Below are 25,585 nucleotides of genomic sequence, written 5' to 3'. Positions count from 1 at the left end.
AAATAGAGAAAACAATAATGTATATTATATATGTGCTAACCAAATTTTCAGTCCTTTTTCTTTAATTTTCTTTTTTATATGAGGAATGTGAAATATTTTTGAAGAAAAAAAAAAAAAAATTAAACCAACATAAAATGTATCTCTACCCATTTACAAGTTTTGCATACGCTAATCTTAATGTCCTTATATTATATATATATATATATATATATATATATATATATATATATATATATATATATATATATACGCACAAGGCAAAAATGAACACTCAAAAGTTTATGTAATTTTTTTGCTTTATTTTTCTCAAATGTATCAAAATAATTTCCAAAAGGAAAAATATTCGAAAAGGCGATTTTTTACAAATTAAATAACTATTAAAAAAATATTGCAAAAGTTATATAATACATAAAAGCTTGAAAAAAAAAAAAAAAAAAAAATTAAACTTTGTATAGTTTCGTTTTTTACTCAAAACGAGTTCTACATTTTTGTTTTATTTGTTAATTTTGCGTATCACGCTGTTTTGAGTTTTGCCTATTACATTGCTTATCATTCTTGTTTATCATTCCATTTGTCATTCTGCCAATCGTCCTGCCTATCATTGTGCCTGTCATTCTGTTTAATATTTTATTTTATTTTACTTATTATGATCTTAATTCGCTAGAAACGATATTATTTTTGAGTGCCTTCTTAAGTAAGTCGTTGCATATGAGCAGATTATGAATAGTGCATACGTATATATATATGTACAACATATATATGCACATGTACTTGTACTCTCGTACATAATACGTACATATTATATGCATGTGCATACGTATATACTTCTCTGTATATGTGGGTGCTTATAAGTACTTAGCGTGAAACACAAATTTTATTTGCTTTTACCCTCTAGCTATTTAAAAGTTAGTACCAAGTTTTCTCATTACAAAAATAGAAAACAAACCAAATGAAAGATGATGTTTCGGAGATTAGATAAATAAAAAAGTAGAGCAGGAGGAAATTAAAAAAAGGAAAATAAATTTCGTACATAAATATGCGCATGTAGGAAATTTATTTGCCTATTCCTACATATATACACATATATATATATATATATACATATATATGTATATGTTCGAGAGTATTAATGAAGTTACGCTATTTCTTCGTAACAACAGGGAATTGTTTTCGTTTTATTTGGTAGAATTGGGCGCATCGTCATTATCGGAATTAGTGGTTCTCTTGGTACCATTGGCATTATTGACTCTATTTCCTCTATTCACATTATTGTCTCTATTCACATTATTGTATCTTTTGACTCTATTTCCTCTATTCACATTATTGTATCTTTTGGCATTATTGTATCTACTGGCATTATTGGAATTAGTAGTATTTTTCGAATAACTCGAAGTGCTGCTTTATTTAGCCAGGGCATGCACATACATATGTATATATACATATATGTGTTCACTCCCTTACATGCATGTATCGAACCACTTAACGCACAATGAATAGCGAAAGCATTTCCACACGACTTCGTAAATGCAAAAGTATCACTGAACAAAAGGAGGACACACACACGAAAGTATGTAATGATGAAGGGAAGGAAACACACAATACAATATTTTCAAATGATGAAAAAGAAATTGGCAAATTGGGTGTTATAGAAACGGACGAAGATACGGGTGCTGATAATTATGATGATAGCTTTTCCATAAATGAAACAGACAATTATGCCGCTAACGAAGAGGCGTGCTATGATGCTAACGAAGAGGCGTGCTATGATGCTAACGAAGAGGCGTGCTATGCTACTAACGAAGTGGAGTGCTATGCTACTAACGAAGTGGAGTGCTATGCCGCTAACAAATCCGCCTATTATGGAGTGCATCAACCGAATAACAGAACTGACCCACGAACAGAACGAGAAATAGATGGGAATCAGTTTAAAGAAAGAGGTTTTTATAAAAAAAGGAAAGGGGAAATGCAAAATATGGACCATGGTCAGAATAGCAATTATACAATTAATAACGAAACTATTAATACATCCAGATTATGTGAACTGAAAGAAATATATCAATTAGGAGAACAACGAAAAAAGATACTGAACAATTTTAATGAGTTATATTACACAAAGGGACAAAGTATAACAAACGCATTAATAGAAATATTTGAATTAAATATTAATGATGAAATTATTTTATATATATTACAAAAAGTGTTACATGTACATGGGTTATGTGTACCATGTTATAAATTTGGTAGTAATAGAAATTCTTGTAATCTTAAAATCAACTGTAAGTGGTGTCATCATTATACTCATCTTAATGAACACTCACCATTACATCCTTTAAAGATGTTACACTTTAAAAATAAATGTAAAGTTTGTAATCATTTTATAGAAGGTAGATTTTGCTTCTTACTAAATGAATGCCAATTTTGTCATTCCATTGATCATCTACCGAAAAATTTAAAAAAACATTATTTCGATATATTAAATAGTTTGTATAAAAAAAGAAAATATGCGCATGTGATTACAAAGGACCTGCTTGATCACTTGGGGAGTGAAAAAGATGAAGTCAGCAACTTAGGCGATGTAACCAAAGACCTAATGATTTTATTCGACAGGGATGAAAAAAATAAAGGCACTTATAACAACATTGTTAATTATAATAATGGACATGATGACTACAATAATGATCATAATATTGGGGGTGATGATTGTAATGCTGAGCGTGTTAGTGATAGTGATAACTACAGTTATGATCCTAATAATGGAAGTGCTTACTACAATGGTAAACATAATATTGATATTAATGACTACTCTAATGACCGCACTAACTGCAATAACCGCAGTGATCGCGGTACAGATTCTGTTATAGTCAATTTATTAAACAGAAACAATATGTATAGTAATACAAAAAAATCATATGATACGTGTAACGAGTGCAGTGAAGGAGGTAGGAAGCCATGTTCGAATCATTTTCTTTATCAAAAGGATTGTCATTCTAACTGTAATAATTGTCATAATGAAATACATAAAAACAAAAATTCTAATTTATATATCTTAACATACCATCATGATAATAATATGTGCATTGTTTGTCCATCAATAAATGAAGCCAAATGCTCATGTGATCATACCAGTATTTACTGTCATCACACAGATCATATATCCTACAAGATTAAGGTTAAAAACGTTTTACACGATTGGACATTTTCTCTGCGTAATGAATTTTGCGTTACTCGTGAGCAGAGGAAAAGTATTCCGGAGAATGATCTAACTGAAAAGGAACGCGGCACTGTACATGAACATAGAGTTAGAGAGTTAAAGGAATATGTCCATGATGAGGAAAACGAATTAGGGAACTTCACCCACAGCAGGCACATGGAAGTAAGGAGGAAGAGACCATTGTATGATTCTACTCACAACGAAAGAGAACATAATAAATCCCATAAAAAAAGGAGGAATAATAATACCACTACTACTACTGCGAATACTACTAACACTACTACTGATGCTACTACTGCTAATACTACTGCGAATACTACTAACACTACTACTGATGCTACTACTGCTAATACTACTACTACTACTACTACCAATAATAATAATAACAAACAGTATGATGGTGATTTAAGAAGCCAAGATGTAGATCCAATTATGGAAAAGAGCAACGTTTACATGGAAAACGACAGTTGTAGTGATAAAGATTATGTATTGTATGTACGTGATAAGACATATGATGAAGATGAACGAGCGGAAAAAAGTATAAAAAAGGAAAAATATAAGAAAGAACAGCCTTATAATTTTGGGCATCCCACAAATGAAGGGATATATTACAGCAGTAAACACAGATCCAGTACGTACAATAAAGGAGGGAATTACAGTGAGAACAGAAGAAAATATGATGATAAGAGCATATACAATTTACAGAAAAGGAAAATAAATTATATGGAAAAACAGGTAGAAAGAGGAGGAATACATGCGGAAGGTCTTTATAACAATTTTCCACATATAGCCAAAAATTATTCCTTGTACAGCGCAACACGGTGGGAAAGAAGCGAGTATAAGAAGGGCACACAGGAGAGACGTGTTCACGAGAGGAGCAAACATAAGGATAAACATAAACATATAGACAAACATACGCATAAACATGGGGTCAAGGATGAGGTTAAAGATAAACATACAGATGAATATAAATATAAGCGGATACATACAAGAAACGTACCCCATGGAAGTACCATAAACTGCGAAGATGCGAAATGGAAAGGAAAAAACAGCCACACAAATTATAGTAAAGTTAATGAAAATTTCATTGAACATGATGAATCTTTAAAGAATGACTCGTGTGTAAGAGTGCAAGAGAGAAACACACCTAACGAAGAAAGGGATAAACATGATAAAGTAAATAGTAAGGAAAAGGAGTATAGCAACCAGTACAACAACAACGACAGTAGGACTTGTTTAACGAACGAGGAAAGGAACATGTTTAGTAAGAATACATATGAGGGAAAATGTACAGGGGAAACTTTAACTGAGTGTGTAAATCATGAAAAAACCATACAGGATTACTTGAGTACTTAGAGAAATGTAATGTTTGATGATGGTATTTATGACGACAAAGAGGGAGAAGAAGAGAAAGATGGGGATAAATATTTAAGTGATAATAAAAAAAAAAATATATATTATTTATAATCCTATAATGGTCATGCATTGTCCATGCCATACTATAATGTGCACATGCATATAACTTGCTCATAATTTATTACTTAACAGTGAAAGTATAAGAAAAGGTATTATTTGCCCAATGAACAACGTATATAATATATACAACAGAACATAACATATAGAAATACATACCATCATGCGCATTTTACATTTCTGTTTATTGTAGCTACTTAGAATAATGGCGAAGATTGTCATCATGAAACATATCGGAATGGGAAAGGTATATTTTGTTAGTACAAAACAGTATGCAAAATAAAATTATTTTAAAGAATGCATTGATTACATCACTTGTGTATGTGAGATAATGTAGAAGGATACGGGGAATACTATGGCTAGGCACAAATGAGCATAATGTTATAAGGAAGCGCGCAGGAATGAAGTGTTAGGGGGTAACTACTGGTCAAAAAGGAGGGGCATTAGCCGAAGTGCTAGCGTTGCTAGCAATTGTGCCGACGCGAGCAGCTTCACTAGTTATGGTGAATACGAAAAAAAGGAAGATTAGAAAAAAAAAAAAAAAAAAAAAAAAAAAAAGTTAAAACTCACAAATTGACAACAAAATAAATGCATTATTTATGCATATATGTTGTATAGTAGCAAGAAAATTAATATAAACGATATTTCCAAAAGATTTAAGTAAACATGAAAAAAAAGGTGCCTGTCTCTCCAGTGTTTCCTATTTTGTTATGCGAGCAAATTCAATTGGAAGGAACTGTTTAACTCATCATGAAAAAATCATAGAAATACTTTTGGTTTATTACATATATATGTGCTTCTATGCATGTTAACAAGTTGTTTAACTACTATTATGGTTATTCGGGTATCTACTATCATCAAGGTTCGTATAGCGGAAATAAGGAAGAATACGAATAGTTACAGTCGTAACAGTTGTAGTTGTAGTTGTAGTTGTAGTTGTAGTTGTACTTGTAGCAATGACAGTGGTAGGGGGGAAAAAAAAAAAAGGGGGGAAGGTGAACCCACCATTCTGATAGAGAATGATGACGGTGCAAGGGGAGATACGGCATAGGACTATGCAGACGAATAGAGAGATAGTCCTCAAAAAGAGGAAAAAGAAACTAACCCATAGAAAAATAATTAAGATAGATGAAAAAATGTATTTTTTATTATATGAAACAAATGATGTACAGAAATGGAAATGCACATGAAGGGAAAGGCTCCAATCGTGCATGAACTTTTTTCTCATCAGGAAAATTTGGACACATAGAAAAGAAAAACTAATATCAAATTAAATATAATAAAATAAATCTGTTTCACATTTTTAAGGTTTTGCTTTCTATACATACTTTTTTTTTTTTTTTTTTTTTTTTTTTTAGTACCTCCTTTCCCCTACCCTTTGTTCTCCTTAATATATTAACATAGAACATATGTCATCTTATAATCTTCTGTTAATAAATTTGAAAATATATAATGATGTTGTATTTTTATAATGGACTTTTTGCTTAATTACTAAAATATCTATACTTTTTTTTATTTTTTGTGTTCCTATTTTTTCTCGAATATGTTTCTTATAATTTTTTTCTTAATTTACTTTTTAACCCATAACTGTAATTCAATATTTTCAAAAAATTAAAAAATTAAAAAAATGTGAGCATGCAAAAGCGTGAGAGTGTGATAATGCAAAAATGAAGTAAATGAAATAAATAGAAAAATAGATAAACAAATTAATTGTATAAATAAAATGTGTACATAAATAAATTAAACATAAGAGTAGATATAAACAAGACATATGGGTTAATCGTATGATAATTATAACTTAACCCTTAAGCCACTCTTAATAAGTCAGAACTTTCGCTGCTCACAAAGTTTCACATGAAAAAAAAAAAAAAAAAAAAAATTATAAAGTAAAACATAAACATAATGAAACAAAATGAGAGTAGCAGTGCATCCGTTTTAGTTGTAGCATTGATAGTGAGTGCCTAAGGAACATGTACATATGTATATATAAAAATATATATAATACTGTCAAAATTTAAAGGTACATCCTTTTATAAACGCACTGTATGAAATAATTTTAGGGGAACCTATAACACATAACATATATCACAAATGCGTAGGCAAATAAAATACTGGAACGAAACAAAAGCTATAAATATGACAAAAACAAGTTATACTGATAAAGCTAATGAAGAATATCAAATATGCGAAGAACGGGGAATAGGACGCGAACACATGTATGTGCATGTGCCGGCGTCTTAGTATCTTCATGAGGAAGCAAAAAAAAAAAAAAAAAAAAAGGAACGAATGAATGAATGAAAAGGAACGAAAAGAAATAAAAAGAAGTGCAAAAGAAAAGGAACGAAAATAAATAAAAAGAAGTGAAAAAGAAAAGGAACGAAAATAAATAAAAAGAAGTGAAAAAGAAAAGGAACGAAAATAAATAAAAAGAAGTGAAAAAGAAAAGGAAAAGGAAAAGGAAAAAGAAAAAACGAAAACACGGAAAACCAGAACTACAATATAGGTGGTGGTATTTTGGGAAGCGTTAACAAAGGAATGTTTGATAAATCCACGTGCTCCCATTTATTTTGCTCTTCTAAGTTAATGAAGTTATGATCTACGTTATGACTTGGAGTATACGTCTTTTTTGGTACGTTAGATGTATCAGTCCCACTACTCCTTTCGTTCATATCTTTATGTTGATTAGTTTCTTTTGACCCCTTTATATTTCGCACAGAAGATGTAGTAGTACCATTTCTCCCTCCATCAATTTTCCCATTCATTTGATATGACGAATATTCTCTTGGTAATATCCGATTAATCGATTTGATTGTGCTCATCTTATCATATTTAAGAACAACTTGAACTTCATTCTTTTCAATGGGTGTAGTAAAAAATGGGGAAAAAACTAAAGGAGCTGTCACTTTCGTTTTGTTTTTTCTCGAAAGAACACTTAGGGGGATTACTGCCGTGGCAATTAGCACTGCTCCATTTTTTTCATATTTTTCTTTCTTTTTTTCCTTTTTTCCCTTGTGCAACTTCCTTGAACTGTAATCATAATCAGTCCGACCCATAAGCATATTATCTCTGCTTCTACATATGCTATTGATAGACGTTACACCTGAACAGTCATTGTAATTGAAGGCATCATGCCCCCTGTCTGGCATACCATTAGGAATATGATAAAAACATATTTGCAAAGATAAATTATGTAAATAAAAATTTAAATCATCAAAAGTTGAATCTGACTCCATACGAAATATTTTTTTTAATTCTTCTCTAGTGGGTAAGTTCAACATGAAAGAAGTATTCAACAAAGAATAGGAACCATTAAAAAATATATCACTTGTTGCTTGAACCTTGTTTATTATAAATTTTTTTTTTTTATTTATAATAAATGGGAATAGATCATTTTTATTTATAAAATCATAATTATTTAAAACTATTTGGAAGGATAAAAATATGTTAGGTTTTTTATGATTAATCAAGGGGATTGGGTGCAATATCTTCTTCGCTTTTACATATATATTATATTTGTAACTCAAATCTACATTGTTGTTCATCTCGTTGTTGTTCTTTTTGGACTTTCTTACAAATTTCGTTCTTCTTGCTAATATTTCAGATGTACCACTTCTCTGTTTTAGTAGAACACTTATTCCCTTCTGCTTTGTTCCATCTTCCCGCATGGTAAACTCTTTTATTCTTTTGTAATCTTGCGCCCCGCTTTCCTTAAAATTTGCATTCATATTGTTCATCTCATATGATTCATATGATTCATTTGTAGCATATACCTCCTCATCTGTCTTGTTCAACAAGTTGTACTGGTATATCGAAGTTTTTTTCTTGTGTCCATTTAAAATGTGAGAAGAGTCCCTAAACATACCCTTAGTCAACCCTTCTTCCATAGGTAATAATATATTCCTTCTAGCAATTCCACTTGAGTTGTTGTTACATTTATTTTTTATATAACTGTATGTTGAGTGGTCCATGTTGTCTTCTTGCATATTATAAACTCGGAGTAATGATAAATCTTTATTAATTTCACTGTTAAAATTTTTACATTCATTTGTGCTACTATGATTTCTTTTTCTATGTCTATGAATGCAATATGGGTACCCATTCAATGGGAAATACTTCCCACGGGGTATTAAACATAATTTTTGATAATCATGTGTTTTTTCTTCTTGTCTTCCTTCAGATCTGTCTTCCCTTCTTTTCTCATTCCTTTTTTTCCGATTTCCTAATTTTCCTTCTACCTGGGAAACGTTTCTCGTGTGACTACCTCTCCCTTTACCTGAACAATATTTACGGACTGCATTCATATCGTTAAAATTTTTATTTTGCGCAAAAGGCACCTTCTTCATAACGTGGGAACGATTGTTGAGCATGGAAAATTCGGTGCATTCTTCTAAATTTTTTAAAACATAATCGTTATTATTATCATTACGATTCTTACATCTATTACACCTATTAGTGGCATTATTTGTGTATTTATTACTACAACCTTTATTGCACTTATTGTTACTCTCCCCATAAAACATTACTATGTCGTTTAAAAAAAGGGGAAGATAAAAGTAATTCTTACCATCATAGTGCAAGTGCCACATATCCCGATTATTTAGCAAGCACCAATCTTTTTCATTTAGAATATTTTTGTTGAACCTTCCCCTACTTGGTCTTCTATTTTGTCGTTTTCCTCTTATATCTTGCTTCTTTCCAAATAACACGGAACTGTCATCTGTGCTCGCCTCAGTGAAAGTGTACAACGGGGTACTGGATGATACAGAAGAGATAGATGATACAGATGTGATATAGCTGGACTTAGACTTTTCCGACAAAATGGGTAAATTCTTCGTCTCGTTTCTGCTACCTAACCACATAGATCTTTCCTTTTCGTCGTGCTTTCTACTACCATACTGTCTTCCGCTTTTTTCTCCCCAAATGGCACTAGTTCTTCCCCCATTTCGTGCGCGTTTCTTCTTCCGTTTTTCCCTTTGTAGAAACTTACTTTGTGATTTCAGAACGCACTTGAGCAAGTAGGACCACTCGACTATACCTAGCTCGTTTACATTAAGAAAATATTTTTGAATTTCTTCAAAAAAGTAGTTAAGGGAGTTAACAAAATGAAAGGACAAATTTCTCAGTGCTAGTATCAGTAGTATATTTTCTAAAGGGAAATATAGCGAATTTTCAAAATCATCAAAATGGCTGAAAAACTTGTTAAGGTAGTTTATATAACTATAATAATACTTGGATTCTTTCAAACACTTTATAACCATATTTATATTTACATATTTTCTATAATGTACTTTTCTCAATATATCACTAAACATTCTTTCAAATATTGTTTTATGCCAGATTTCATTTGTTTCATTTAACTGATTTATATTATTTTTATTGCATTTTATAAAATATATCTTTATAAAGTTCGGTAGGGAATATTGCATCCTTTTTCGGCTACACGTATCATTTGTTTTTTCACTTGTCTTTTCACTTGTCTTTTCACTTGTCTGTTTACTTGTCTTTTCACTTGTCTGTTTACTTGTCTTTTCACTTGTCTTTTCACTTGTCTTTTCATTTGTCTTTTCATTTGTCCTTTCACTCGTCTGTTCACTTGTCTTTTTACTTTTCTCTTCTGTTTTTTCTTCCTTTATTTCGTACTGATATAATATATACCCTATAACTTTCTTTTCTTTAATCCCTTTAATCAACTCAACACTAACCACTGGATTAACACCAATGCTATCATTTGCACTTTGTTGTTGCTCTATTCCCTCGTCTGCTTCTACACTCTGTAATGACAATTCTTCTCTACCTGATAGTGCAACCATTTGCATACAGTTTCGTTTAATAGGATCATCATATAGTAGACATTCAGAAGACCGGACTTTTTTATTTCCTACAATCTGATCGTCATTCATTATCATTTCCTTCTCCCTATCACTCTCTTCATGTAAAAAAGATGTGGCATAAATAGAATGAAAAAGATTTTCATAACAGTAACTTACATTTTCATTTTCATATAACATGTTTTTAATTTTAAAATAATGCTCACCAATAATTAAGTCTTCAGAATAGCATCTAAAAGAGACTAATGCCCTTACATTTATTTTCCCCTCCACATATAATTTTCCGCTCTTCATAATTTCCTTATGATTTATTTTAAGGTTGTATGTATTTAGGTGCTTTTGAATCAATTTCATTATTTTTTTTCTTTTCTTCCCCCTACATTTTCTTCCTCTTCTCACTGACTGAGAGGGGTGAGATATTTCGCCATTTGGACAACTCGGACAATTCGGATCTTTTAGATCATTCCGTTCGCTTCGCCCATTTGGACAACTCGGACAATTCGGATCTTGTAGATCATTCCGTTCGCTTCGCCCATTTGGACAACTCGGACAATTCGGATCTTGTAGATCATTCCGTTCGCTTTGTCCATTTGGACTGTTCTCACCATCTTTACCTATTCCCGTGGAAACCACAGGATGTACTCCCTCCTGGAATTTTCCTGACGATGCAGCTGCAGCTGCTTTATCTGCCCAATAACTCTTTTGCCTATTCAACGATACCTCATAAGCCTGCTTCTTGGCAAATTTCTGTTTTGCATCCACCCCAGAATTATAGTGGTTCCCATTGTTTGCAGGTCCATTCGATGGACTATAGGAAGGACCACCTTCGCTGCTCTTCTGCTTATTGTCGATATTGTGGGACCCACTCGATATGTAAGCAGCACCATTGTACGATTTACCTCCGTATGATGCACCTCTGCACGAAGCAGCGCTCTTCTCAATCTTATCATTGGGAAGAAGGAACTCCTCATTATAACTAACTATTTTTGGAACTGAACATGAAAGTAGTTCATACTTTTCTTTTTGTTCTTTTCCCTCCTCATCTATCTTTTCATATACTTCTACGTACATTGCGATGAACATTTCTTCGTTAGACCCTACCACTTCGTTAGATGCCACCCCTTTTTTATCTCCCTTCGTACACTTCACTCCCTTCCGTTCCATAAATTTCCTGCTCAGTGTGTTCAGCAAATACACAGGTATGGTTATGCGGTTGATGATGATGCTCACCCTGTGGCTGCCTTTACCCGCTACAATGTTCCCCCTTCCTTCTACCGCTTTACCAACTTCCAGTTTGTATTTATCTTGCAAACTTCCCTTCTCTGCACAGCAGTAGTAACCATTTTTCTCTTCCCCATCAACACAAATACTTTTCCTCAATGTTGGTATTACCTGCTTACCCTTTGTCATCAACACATACTCACCACTATAATTTTTCTTCACTGCATTATTCTGAAGCGAAAAAAGTGCTTTCTTTTTGCACTCTCCATTATTACTCTCTCCACCTATCTGCACGAGCTCCTTACAATGGAACTCTGTACAATGTGATAAACAACTACAATATGCCCTCTTTCTATCCTTATCTTCACTACTTATCGTCCGATGGTGTACACCACGCTCAGTCAAAATTTCCTCTTCAAATTTTATCATCTTTTTCAATGGCATATCTCTCTCTTTTGAAAAAACATCCTTTTTTAAAGAGTGATTTATGAGCTTGACCGGTTCTACTTGGCTGCTATTTGTATTATCCATATATTCTAAATTATTACAATTTTTATTAATAACATGACCATGCTTAGTTTCAAAAATCGGTAAATTAGAAAACATTTTGTTCCTCTGATAGTATATATCGACATCTAAAAATAAAATGTCTCTATCACTTTCTTTATTTAATGGTACAAAACATAGAATCTTATGATCCTTGTTTACTCTACTTTTCATAATTGAAAAAAACTCCAAAATATGTAAACCTGACTCAGCTACTTTCTTATCATTATAGAACAACTCTAAATTTAAAACTTCCTTGTTCTTCTCAAATAGTGTCAATATATCCTTTTCTCTTATTGTTGAAAATTTGTGTTCAAGTGCATAATTGACACATGATATATCACTGTACTTTTTATCCTCATTTGTGTATTTACCTTTTTCACTTAAAATGTTATTGATACGAATTTCCTGCATCCCGAAGCAACAAAAGTAGCTTAAGGAAAATATTCCTTCTTCTCTTTGTCTTCTTTTTTCTTTTTTTGAATTGTTTACCCCTTCTCCTTCCCCTTTTCTTTCCTCACAACTGCTTGTTATTTTCCGGATGAATTTACTCACACCAGTAAATTCCTGGATCATTATTTTAAAATGATGCAAATAAAATACCTTTAAGTCGAATATGGGTAACAGTATTCTCCTCCATTTCCCCTTTATGTTTTTTTCAAACAGCTTCGTCATTTCATCCCGGAAAACTATGTTATACAATGCGTCATCTCCACCCTTAGACGCTACTTCTTCCGCTATTTTTGCTTCTAGGCCTATTTCTACTCCTGTCTCTTTCCCCTTTTCATTCTCTCTTATCATGTGAACGCTAGGTGTACTTTGTCCCTCCATAATACTATTTTTCAAGATGGTAGGAAAGACATCTTTCCCATCTATCGCTCCTCTTTGTATATGTTCCCTCCCCTTATGATGCACGCCACTCGGTTCATTCTGCTTTTCGTTTAAATGATTCTTCCCTATTGTGTCATCCTTTATTTGAAATATTTCAACTTCTTCTCCCGATTCTCCCCCTGCTTCGACATGCTGCACCCTGTTCTTCCTGACGTTCTTGCCAAAATCATCCAGTGAGAATTTACTCAACAAATTTTCACAGTCTTCTCTGCATATGTACTCACTTTTTATGTTCATATAATTCACCCATTCATAAGCAAAATTGTATACAAAATGGTAGTTCGAAAAGGTTATATCTCCTTTTTCTCTTTCGAAAAAAAGAACAAAACGACGTATGGAAATAGAGGGAGAACAATGTCCCTCTGATAAGAACCGCTCAGTTGTATGCCCCTCATAAAAATTCCCTTCTACTCCATCAAACAGTGTGCTGCACCATTTCCTTAGACAAAAAACGTTCAAGTGAATCCCATTCTTTAAATCCTTTTCATATAAAATAAAATCATCTGGAATTATATCGTCTAGTTCTGTTCCTCCCATGTTTAACAACAGTGCACAAGCATTTTTCATTTCCTTCTTTTTAATATGTTCTTCGTGTATGTTCTTTATGCCAAAATATATATGTTCATATTTTAATTTTCTCTTTATCATTAAATTACTCATTTTTAAAAATAACAAAAATAATACTCTCTCCAATGTCAGAGTGTTAAAGCTGAAATTATAATAAAAATTACTTGACGATTTAAACAAATTCGAATGCATGTTTGTAAATTTGCTATATTTGGCGTATACATACTCGTCCTTTTTTCCCCGTACGCTTGTGCTAATACATTCCATTGTGTCAGCTACATCCACGTACTCTCCCCTGTGCAATATGCAGTATTGTTTTTTTTCTCGTCCTTCTCCCCTACTAACTACGTAATTTGGGGACGATTCGCTGTGCCGCTTCTTCATCTTATCTTCCTTATTATTCATTAACACAAGAGATGTATTTTTCTTTACTCTTCTACTTTGCTCAACTTCTTTATCTCTGTTCTCCTTTGAGTGTCCACTTTTTTGTAGCTCCTCATTTTTATCATACACTTTCAATTTTGTAAAGAAGCGATCATTATTTTTATTCATGTTGTTATGGTACGAATCTACACATGCTACGCCATATTTTACATTTTTAACATTAATATCTTTAATTTCTACTACTATTTTTTTTTTTTTTTTTTTTTTTCCTTCTCGCTCTTCTTCCTCTTTCACACCATTGTACGCATGCGTTTTTCCATTCTGACTGTCTAACTCAAGATATTGTTCATCAGATCGATATCCTTCTACTTGTATATTCCTACTAGGAACTGTTACCAACTCCTTACTGTACACCCACTGTGTATCGTTATTATGTACCCCCTTTTCTTTTTTCATTTCCTGATCATATGCCAACGTTTCGCCTTGTGTGTATAATTTATCCGCTATCATAACCAAATTTGATACATTAATATATGCCTTCAATATATATGGACTTGGCTTTCCTGTCTTATTACAATCATATTTTTTATAATCATAAATAACACAATACTTGTTGAGGGGTTGGAAAAAGTCATATAACTCTGCCCATGATAAAAAAATTCCATTAACAGATAATATATTTTTAAAATTATCACAAGATATTAAATGCTGATTTTCTTTTTTATCCTCATAATTTTTTAAAAAAACATAACTATTTTTTAAAAAAAATTCAAATAATTTCTTTTTTAATTGTGCATTATAATATTCACCTTGTCTGTACAGGTCTTTTAAAAAATCTTTTGATGATATAATATTATGATAAGCACTCAAATGAAGGGATGACATATCTACAACAAATGAATATTTTTTTGCAAATATATCAATGTCATATTCAGAAAATATATGATTAAAATTTTTCGACAAAATGTTAATAAATGAACTCTTTGTTTTTATATTTCTAAATAATCGATTTATATTTAATCCCGTTGATATACATTCATTGAATAGTATTCGTATGTACAACTGGGAAATATATTTTATGAACATCTTGTCCTTCGTAATATAGTTGTGTATATATTGTTGATTGTACCCTGATAAATCATACAGCACCACACTGTTAAAGCAAATAAAGTATTTTAAATTTTTTATAAAAAGGTCTTTCTTCTGTTCTATACTTAAAGGGGATTTCCCCTTTCTTCTCTTTTTCGTTCGCGCGCTTATGTTCATCCTGCTTATGCTTTTCTTTGTTATTTCCCCCTCATTACTGGCACAGTAGTCATTCATGTACTCATCATCAGTTGTGTCATCACCGCTGCTCTCCTCGAAAATGAACCATAAGCTTTTTCTGCTATCATTGAAAATTATTTTATCGTTAATATTTGACAAAATGTAATTGTGCTCCTCTAAAATATTGCAAAGATTTAAAAAAAATGTGTTTGCCTGTATGTCAAATATTTCAAACATGCTGTATATCTTGTTCCATTCCTTTGAATCGAAACTTCCTGACCTGGTCATAATATTTTCAATTCGATGTAAAAACAAAATGCGATTACTTCTTTTAGAATAATCAAAATTAAATATTTTATTTATGAATTGTACATACTCATGTTCATAAATGTGAATTACTTTTTTGGTAAAATCTGTTAAAAGTAGAAGATAGGGATAAATTACACACATATATTCCCTCCTTGTAAACTTTTCTGCTGTATAACATATGTACACTTCTTGATACAAAAACGGAAAGTAATTTAACGCGTTCTTCCACTTTTTTTCATAAGTTGAATTCACATGTACATGTTCAAGTTCACATTCACGTCCACGTGGTGCGCAGCTTAACTGGTCACTCATCTCTTCTCCTTTCATTACTATAGCCATTTTTTGAAAAGTGTATTCCTTTAACTTCTTCAGGTATAGCAAACCTTTCTTTTGGTTAAAATGCAAATGAGAAGAACTGCTTTTATTACCGTTGCAACTACTGCCACGGCTACTCATAATTTTGCTAAAAAAAACGAAGACGTAAAAGTATTCACGCATATATTTTACTACATATCTGTTCTTTTTAAAAAAATTTAATATTACGTCATCCTTGTTTTGCGTGTGTCCTTCCGAGTCGAGAAGCATACCATCACTGTAACTATTGTTGTAGTGGTGGATGCCACTACCATTATGCATATCTATCCTCTGGTGAATGTCAAATATGGACCTAGACACACTTACTATATTTGTTTCTAGACTTAATATATCTCTCGTTATTACGCTTAAATTTTTTTTAAAATTTTTTGAAAACGTATGACTCTTTTTTTGTACTAATGTTTGAAGCCTAGATGATGACTCCACTCCTTTCCCTTTCCCTTTTCCTTTCCCACCCCCTTTTCCGTTCCTACTGCTACGGTGTATACGGTTACTGCAACTGCTGTAGCTACTTCGACTGCTGCGTTTGCTAGGACCTCTGTTCACGAGTATAATCAACCTTAGAAAATCCTCCCTAAAGAGAGCGTCATCGTTATGCTTGTAGTTGTACAATAGCATGTCCTTGGACATTTGAAAAAAATCATAAAAAGTATAATACTTATTCATGTAATCATTTATATTCACCGAGTTTATTTCATACCTGAATATGTTCATAAAAAAATATTTTATTAACTGAATTCCTCCCAACATTTCCTTCTCAGAAAAGTAAAAGAACAAGCTATATAATGGTAAGAAAAAAAAATCGTACAAGTTAACGTTTTGCATACTCGTACTTCTTCTTTTATTCAAAATGGAGTTCTTCTTGCTTATGAGTGATTCATTACTAGGCGGAAAGAAGTGGCACAACCTAGTTACGCTCTTGCTATTCAACTCATTGCTGCATTCCCCACCGCTACACATGGCCAACTGCTTTCTCTTTCTCCTCACATCATTCAGCATGAGCCGTGGATTGCTTATCTTCGCTTCAACGCTTGGTGCATTATAGAACTCAAAATTTAATTTATTCCAATTCATCCAGTACTCCTCAATAGAGTCAAAAAAAATCAGCTTGCTATTCAAACTATTAAAGGATGTTAGATCATATGTTAATAAATTACAAAATAAAAGGCGTACATAATTTTTTGAAAATGTCAACTTGAGTTTATCTATTTCGTTATAAAAATCAGTATAGGTAAAAATATTCTTCTTAGCAAATATATTTATATTTATATTTCTTTCTTTTAATAAGGTAAAAAAACATTCTAGGGCACTACCAGAAAACATAATACCTCCAATGGTTTCATCAAATGAATATTTGTGGACAATTCTGTTAATATTATTTATATGGGTTCTAACTGTGTAATGTGAAATTCCTCCACTGATAAAATCATTACTGTTGCTACCGCTAACACTATCACTATCATCATCATTATCATCCACTTCCTTTTTGCACTGGTTCACACCATTTGTAGATAAGTTTACACCCTTTTCATCTCCTTCTTTTGCACCTGTCTGTTTTATATACCATTTTAATATACCCACTGCAATATCGTACGATATGTAGAGACCAATCTGATCGAACAGTTTTAACACTTCTATTTTATTGTTCTTTTTTCTTCTTTCTCTATTTGTACCCTTGAAATAATTATATAACAACTCAGATATACATTCCACACTACTCAAACCGCTAACAATTCGACTATGCAAAATGATCAGTCCCTGTTTCACGCCCTTTTGTATGTCTTTTCTATACATGATTAAATTTTTTTTTCTTTTTTTTCTTTTTTTTCTATTTTTTCTATTTTTGTTATCGTAATAGTGCGAAAATATTCTTCTGTTCTCACAATTAGCCTTTTTAACATCAACATATCTATGTGAATGCTCATCCGAGGTACATGCATTATCTGCATATTGTAAGTTCCTATTCCTATCAGATTTATAGTTCGTAAAGCTGGGCTTACACCAGTGAATACTTTTCTTCTTATCTTCCGTTTTGTCCACTTCCACTTCCTGTTCCTCCTCCTTCTCACCACACCCACCTATGGAGGATGATCTGCCCATATGATACAATAACTCCTTACTATTAATTGTATCACAATCTTGAAAACGTTGTTCACTATTTCGTCTTACAGTATTTTTCTTCATATTAGCATATCCCTTTCTTATTAGTAATGTCATTTTCCCCTTACCAGAATTGCGGCTTCTTTGAGCAGTGTTTTTCCCATCGTTTGTATCCTCTTCATAGGGGCTACAATCTTTCTCATTGTTTTTTAGCATACACATGGTTAGCTTTTCTTTTTTACCCATATGTTCCATATCATTTATATATGATCTTTCCTTTCGTTCTGCCTCCCTTTCTTTGTAGCAGTAGCTATTGACCAAGCCAGTTTCGTCTCTTTGTTCATTTACATCTACACCATTTTCGTTAGTTTCGTTCCTTATTCCTTCATTTTCGGACATATCATCGTTTGAACCATCGGAGGAGTCTACAGATGACAAAGGAGAGTCGTTATTGTCATTGTATTTGGAAGGTACACCATCTACACCGTTCATTGCGCTCACACCGCTAATCAGGCGTGCCCCCTTTGCGTCTACCTCCCTCTTTACATGATTACACTTATATTTGCGTGGTTCGCTATTGCCAAAGTGACTACCCTTCCCCCTCTTCTTGTTCACACCATTGACGTACTTATCTGTTTTTAATTTATACTTGTGAACGTTAATAATATCATTCCTGTAAAATGATTTTTTCCCTTCAACCACAGTGTCTACTTCTTTTTCACTACCTACATTAACCACTTCTTCCTTATCACGTACACATTTGTAGTTATTCCACTGGTGTTGACTCACATATATATAATATAGACACAAGAAGAAGGTTATATTCACTTTCTCTATCCCTTTAATAACGTTAACAAAAATGTACATATCTGGAATAATGTAATTGTGTTGACTTTGCACTAAATATTTAACTAAAAAAAATAAATCGTATGTTGTAAAATCATTATTATTATATTTTTTTAAAATAAAACGAATGGAATGAAGAAAAAGTAAAGACGTACATGAACATATATTATCGTCATTTTTTAAAAAATTTATTATATTTTCATTTGGCTTAGTACAATCAATATTTGAATCCATCAAAACATTAGTAGAAATATTTTTTTTTATTTTTTCAGAATAATAATTTTTTTTTTGTAATATAATTTTAAATAATTCATTTTCTAAATATTCAACAGTAATATTATGAACACATAAAAATTCAAAAAATTTTAACAAAATGTCATATCCATATACCATATTTTTTAATTCCTCTACTCCTTTTTTTATAATCAAAGAAGAAAATAAAGAGAAATGTATTTCTTCTTTTTCTCTATCATAAAATAATAAACACAACTCATCAAATACTGTAGAATCAACAAAAACTATACCCACATCTTGAAAAAATAAAAAAAAATCTTCCTTACTTAAATAACTATCATCATCTAGATATAACCCATCTAAATATTCACATATATCATTTAAACCCATTTTTTTCTTATTTTTTAAAAATAATTTATTTGATAGCTTTTCCCACTTATCATATATTTTATTTATGTACTCTTCAAGATTGTTCTTCAATACATATTCAGTGTTCTTTTTAATGGAACACTTCATCAAGTCGGCTACTAACAGATCAACAGTGCTTTCCCCCATGCCGCATAGCAGCAGTTCTTCTTTAATCAGTTCGATTTTGAGGAAATTAGTACGGCTTCCATCCGCAGGTGCATCCCATTTGTTTGTTTCATATCCCCCTGCTTTAGCACCGACATCACTGCGCACTGCATATTCACGCACCTCTGAAAAGTTATCGCACTCGCTATCATCATCTCTATTACCACCGCTGTTACCGCTGTTACCGCTGTTACCGCTGTGACTACTGTTACCACTGTAGCCATTATCATGACCTACACCTACATCTGACGCAACACACCTGCTTTCTCTCCTGGATAAAATGTTATTAACGATTGTGCTGCTGCGGATACCCCTTCTCAGTATCTCCCTCTGTATTTCGTACATATAAAATTCATTATTATTTATGTGTGCCTCATCATATATAAAATACTGCTCGTTTAGGGATAGAAAAGAACCCGAATCACTTATTCCTAGATGTGAATTAAAAGAACCTACTTTTGAATCACATCTATTATTAGTGTCTTCACTTAATAAAAAATTCCTTGCATCTGTTTCATTATTTTCAATATATTCCTTACAAAATTGCATGACATTATCATATATATGTTTTAGTCCTCTAAGTAAAATAATTCTGAACATGAAATTAATATCATCATAAAATCGGAATGTTAATTCTAAATATTTTTCTAAATACATAATATTCTTATTTTCTTTAATCTCTTTAATGTTTATTTTTAATATACCCATACAATCTTTCCCTTCTTTCCTCTCACACTCGGACCATATTTCTATAATTACTTCATGTATATCTTTTAACCTTCTTTTAGAAAATAGTAATATGTCAAAGAATTTTTCCTCTTTTAAGATGAAACTTTTATACGAATATTTCTCATCTTTATAAAATCTTACACATATAGACAAATTTTCGAAAACTCTCTTGGACAAATTTACAATCTTGTCTATGTATATGTAAAGCACTTCCTCCCCTTCTTCGCTGATTTCGCTTACTTGGTTTACTTCGTTGATTTGGTTTACTTCGTTGATTTGGTTTACTTCGTTGATTTGGTTTACTTCGTTGATTTGTTTTACTTCGTTGATTTGGTTTATTTGGCTGACTTCGTTAACTTGGATGACGTTCCTATTCGCTTCATCCTTTTTATCTTTCATATCATTTTTTTCTTCATCTACTTCCACATCTTTCACTGACCCTACTACAGTGTTATTCTCCCCTTCGTTGCACTTCAATTTGCCTGGTAGTCTCGAACATTCGCTAACTCCGCCATGCCCCTCTTCTATTAAATCAGAAAGGAGATGAACATTATTATTACTATTACTACTGCTACTACTGCTGCTACTACCAGTACAATCATTACCGTCTTCCTTCTTAAGTCCTTCACTATTGTAATTCCCCCCTTTATGGGTGCCATCAACACAAGAGATGTACTTAAATTCGTTACTATCACCATCAGTTTGAATACCTTCATAACAACTACTAAAAACCCATGCATCTAATACTTTACTACCAATCACTAATGCCCTTTTATCATGAGCAATATCTTGTTCATTTCTTTCCTTTTCAAATATATTTAAATATAAATAAAATAAAACAAAAGAGCCCTTAATAAAATCAGAGATGTAATTATTAGACATAGTCAATTCTTTTATTTGTACTTCTATATTCGGCATAGGGATAAAGGGAATTTCGGCAAATCCAAGTATTTCACAATTATCGGGGATAATAAATGGGTAGTTCAACAGCTTCACAATGTTTCTATTTTTCTGCTTCAGCATGCAGGAAGTCGAGTCCTCCACTTTTGTACCTACCCCCGCTGCACTCACTCCTAGCGCTCCCACTAATGGCGCTTTCCCTAATCCCCTTTTTTCAACCACAGCGCACAGCAAAAATGGGATGTGCTCTACTTGATCGAAAATATCACTATTCACCTTATGGTATACATCTTCCAAAAACTCAATGATGTTGTTATCAATATTTTTACTTTCAACATGACAATTGTCATATATAACTCTATCCTTCTCTAAAATATTTCTCCTTCTATTTCCTGTGAAATTTCTGTACTTACTCATAATTTTATCGCTCTTACCAACACCATTCTGAAAAGGCTTTTTTTTTTTTTTTTCAATTATATCTGCACGCTTCAAATCTTTTTCTATTAATTTTGAACTTCTCAAAAAATGTGCATTTAAACTTTGTCCCCTTTTTTGACAATATATACTACTGTTAGGTAGAGTTTTGTAGGTAACTGGAACACAATAGCATATGTAGAACTTCTCATAATTTTCAATCATTCCTTTGAAATTCTTTCCTATCCGAACCTTTGTAAATCTTAGTAAAACTTCTCTCACATTAACTACATTTTTCACCTTACTTGAATATCTTTTTTTAACCGTATAGTTTAATATTTCGTTCTTACTATAATACAACATACTGCTTATATTATTGTGCAGTAATAAATCATTGCTAAGACTGCTATAACTATTCTCTTTACATGATGTATTACTACTCTGAATGTTGTTAAGGAATAAACTGTCCTTCCTTCTTTCTTCCGTTCCATTTCCCAGAATTATATCATTACTCTCTTTTCCAGTTTCTATAAATTTTTTTTTTTTTCTTGTTTTTCCCCTTATTTGTTCCTCATTGTGTTCCATATCTTCTCTATCACCCACTTCTTCCTGCATATGACCCTCTTCCTCCCTCTCATAGGAAAAGTAATGCGAATCCATTCGGTTTACTTTGTTTACTCCCACACACCCATTCATTTTTTCAGCTTCATTACTTACTATCATTTGTGCACTACTGCTCAAGTAGTATTCATCATCGCTCGTTGTCATTTTGTTAAACTCTTTGGAATTACTACTTTGAATTAAAAATTTGTTATTATTTCCTTTTACTGATATAGATGAGGACTTCAAGTCGTATAATAAATCAATTTCACCAAAATGTTCTTTCATTTTTTTCAAACTACTACAACTACTACTATTATTTTTCTCATACGATATTTGTAAATTTGATGTTTTGTCGTTAGTTTCGTTTATATTATCCAAAAATCTAACGCAATTACTTAAATGCTTGTCCTCCTCACCAGTGAAGCCACTGCCACTGCCACTGCCACTACTACTACTACTACCAATATTAGCATTCCCTTTTGATTTCCTTAAAATAAAATCCTCTTCCAACTTCTTCCTATTTGAACTAAGCAAACCCTGCACATCACTGCTCAACGTGCATTCATCATCTCTCTTTATTTCATTACTATTATTCAAATTTGCATTTATCTGCATTTCTATATCTTTCTCATTTCCAGTTGAATGGGTTATCGCTTTTCTCTCATGTACTACTTTAATCTCATTATTGTTTCTCTTCATTAAATATAATGTGTTATGTATTGAATGGTTCTCCTTATTTTTTAATAGTACAGAACCTTCACTATTCGACAATTTTCTTAAAGCATTATTGCTAACGTTTAGGCTGTTAATCATGGTATAATGGTTCATATCTGATAGGGTCAATCGTTGTTTTTCAATTTTATTTTTTAACTGTGATATATTAATTTTGGAAAAGCCTCTATTATATAAAGCGTCAAAGGAATGGTTCCTCTCACCTGAAGTGACTTCCTCCTCCTTTTCAACTTGAGCCGCATCAATATGTACGGCTTCTTCTTGTGCTTCCTTTCCCACATTAGACAATGACGTTGTTAATCTTTCACTTGTGAGCTCGTTTATACCAAAAAATTGGATGCTTATATCACCATTACCTACTCTGCTTATATTATCATTACTTACTCTGCTTATATTATCATTACTTACTCTGCTTATATTATCATTACCTATTCTGCTTATATGATCATTACCTATAATATTTTTAGTATTATTTCCATAGATAAAACTGTTTTTCATTAGATCCAAATGCATATTCCCCTCTGTGCTATTGTTATTATTGATTTTATCCCCATTACGGCTACTGCTATAACATTCACCACTGTTGTGCTTACTAATAATGCTCCATTCATTACTGTCTTTTATTATATCATTACTACTATCAGCATTCTCTACCTGCTTATTACTGTATAATGGTAAATCCTCTTCATCTACATTTAATATACTTTTTATTGAATCCTTAAAATGACTTATTATATCTGGAAGAGTTTCTATTCTTTCATTTATTAACTTACTAACTATTTCATATTCTTTTATTTCATTTTTCATATTTCTTTCATTACTTATTTGTATCTCTTCTATTTCTTCTAACGTTTTTTTACTTTTCTCTTTCCCCGCCGATAGCACATTAAATAATATGCTATCAATAGATGACTCTATACTTTCGCATATTCTATTCTCTTCCATTTCATTCAGTTAATTATTGTTCTACTTATGGGTTTTACAAGGTCTATGTACCTGCACTTAAGCTGGCACGATGACACACTGACGCGTTGATACTTGCGCTAACCTGATGATTACACTTGCCCTGCACCATTTATGTGTACTTTGTCAAAACCAGAACATGGAGTAACACATAATAATAATAATAATAATAATATATAAAAGTGAATAAAAAAATTGAGTAAAAATATTGAGTAAAAATATTGAGTAAAAGAACAGAATAAAAGAACAGAATAAAAAATTAATCTTAGCTGTTACGCATATATATGTGCATACATGGATACATATAAATGTACGATGAAATTTAAAATAAAAGTAACATTACTCTCCATACATATCAAATGTAAATGATTTGAAAAAAAAAAAAAAAAAAGATCTGCACATGCTAAAAAAATATGTCGTATAAAACAAAGGATGCTCCTTATTAGTAAGAAGGCATACACCACAATGAGGAAAAAAAAGAAAAAGAAATTCTCTTTCTTGTATAATATGTACAAATATGAATGCAAAACCTTACACATTTAATTAAGCAAACATATTATATTGCAAAATGAGCGAATATAATGTATGTCTTCAAACATATATTGTTGTATATTACTTATAAAACTATTTTTAGGGTTAATATACTTTAGAACAATTTTACAACAAAAAAAAAAAGAGAAAAATAAAAAGGCCAAGAAGGCAAATTAATTAATAAAAGGAATTATTTTATATAGCTACAAATAAATATTATAAAATTCATTTTATTAAAAATTAAAAAATAAACAAATATGTGTATACAAGCATACATGCATATATATATGTATATGTGTATATATATATATATTCATATGCTCGTATACGTATTCCTACTAATAAGTGGAGTAAAAAAAAAGAAACTCCTATTTTCTCTAAAGAACAGAAAGATATACTTTTCGTTATCTGCCTTAACAGAAAAATTTTCAAGTAAAAAATAAAACATAAAATAAAATAAAATAACACAACGTAACGTAGCATACTATATATTACATAATATGCTAAAAAAAAAAAAAAAAAAAATTAAGTTATACAAAACAAAATAAGATAATATTGCTTATTCAGGAAAAAAAAAAAAAAAAAATTATGTACCAAAAAAAAATTTCTCAGGAGCACATACAAATAAGCCTGTATTTAAATTCCTTTCACAAATTTTATCATATTTTTTTGAAATTAATAAATTATATTTTTACAAAATGAAAGGGAAAAATTGTAAACATATGTATACATAAGTACATGCTTAAAACACTTTTTTTATATGAAAAAGAGAGCAAATGTTAACAAGGAAAAATAAAGAAAATGAAGGTAAAAAAAATATAACCTCAAGATGTTTTGTTAAAACTTCCAAATATTAAGCTTTTTATTATACTGTTTTATTTCTGTTTTA

General features: G+C 31.5%; 3 protein-coding genes across 3 annotated transcripts; 2 read left to right on the top strand and 1 right to left on the bottom strand.

The window, feature by feature from the left end:
- Positions 1-1,489: 1,489 nt before the first annotated feature.
- MKS88_001674 (centrosomal protein CEP120) lies at positions 1,490-5,213 on the top strand (the record flags this gene model as incomplete). The annotated part of the gene is made up of 3 exons (XM_067214622.1): positions 1,490-4,525; positions 4,878-4,954; positions 5,084-5,213. 3 exons carry the CDS (start codon positions 1,490-1,492, stop codon positions 5,211-5,213), a joined length of 3,243 nt encoding a protein of 1,080 aa, XP_067074561.1.
- A 276-nt stretch (positions 5,214-5,489) lies between these two features.
- On the top strand, positions 5,490-5,735 carry MKS88_001673 (uncharacterized protein; the record flags this gene model as incomplete). Its single annotated transcript, XM_067214621.1, has 1 exon — positions 5,490-5,735. The coding sequence occupies one exon, from the start codon at positions 5,490-5,492 to the stop codon at positions 5,733-5,735; it is 246 nt and encodes an 81-aa protein (XP_067074560.1).
- Positions 5,736-7,176: 1,441 nt separating this feature from the next.
- MKS88_001672 (uncharacterized protein) lies at positions 7,177-24,147 on the bottom strand (the record flags this gene model as incomplete). The annotated part of the gene is made up of 2 exons (XM_067214620.1): positions 7,177-17,191; positions 17,267-24,147. The coding sequence occupies 2 exons, from the start codon at positions 24,145-24,147 to the stop codon at positions 7,177-7,179; spliced, it is 16,896 nt and encodes a 5,631-aa protein (XP_067074559.1).
- Positions 24,148-25,585: the final 1,438 nt, after the last annotated feature.

The sequence above is a fragment of the Plasmodium brasilianum genome, chromosome 6 (assembly GCF_023973825.1).
Source record: "Plasmodium brasilianum strain Bolivian I chromosome 6, whole genome shotgun sequence".
NCBI classification, from domain to species: Eukaryota; Apicomplexa; class Aconoidasida; order Haemosporida; family Plasmodiidae; genus Plasmodium; species Plasmodium brasilianum.
Note: the sequence above shows the minus strand (reverse complement) of the source record. Positions and strands in the feature narration are given on the sequence as shown.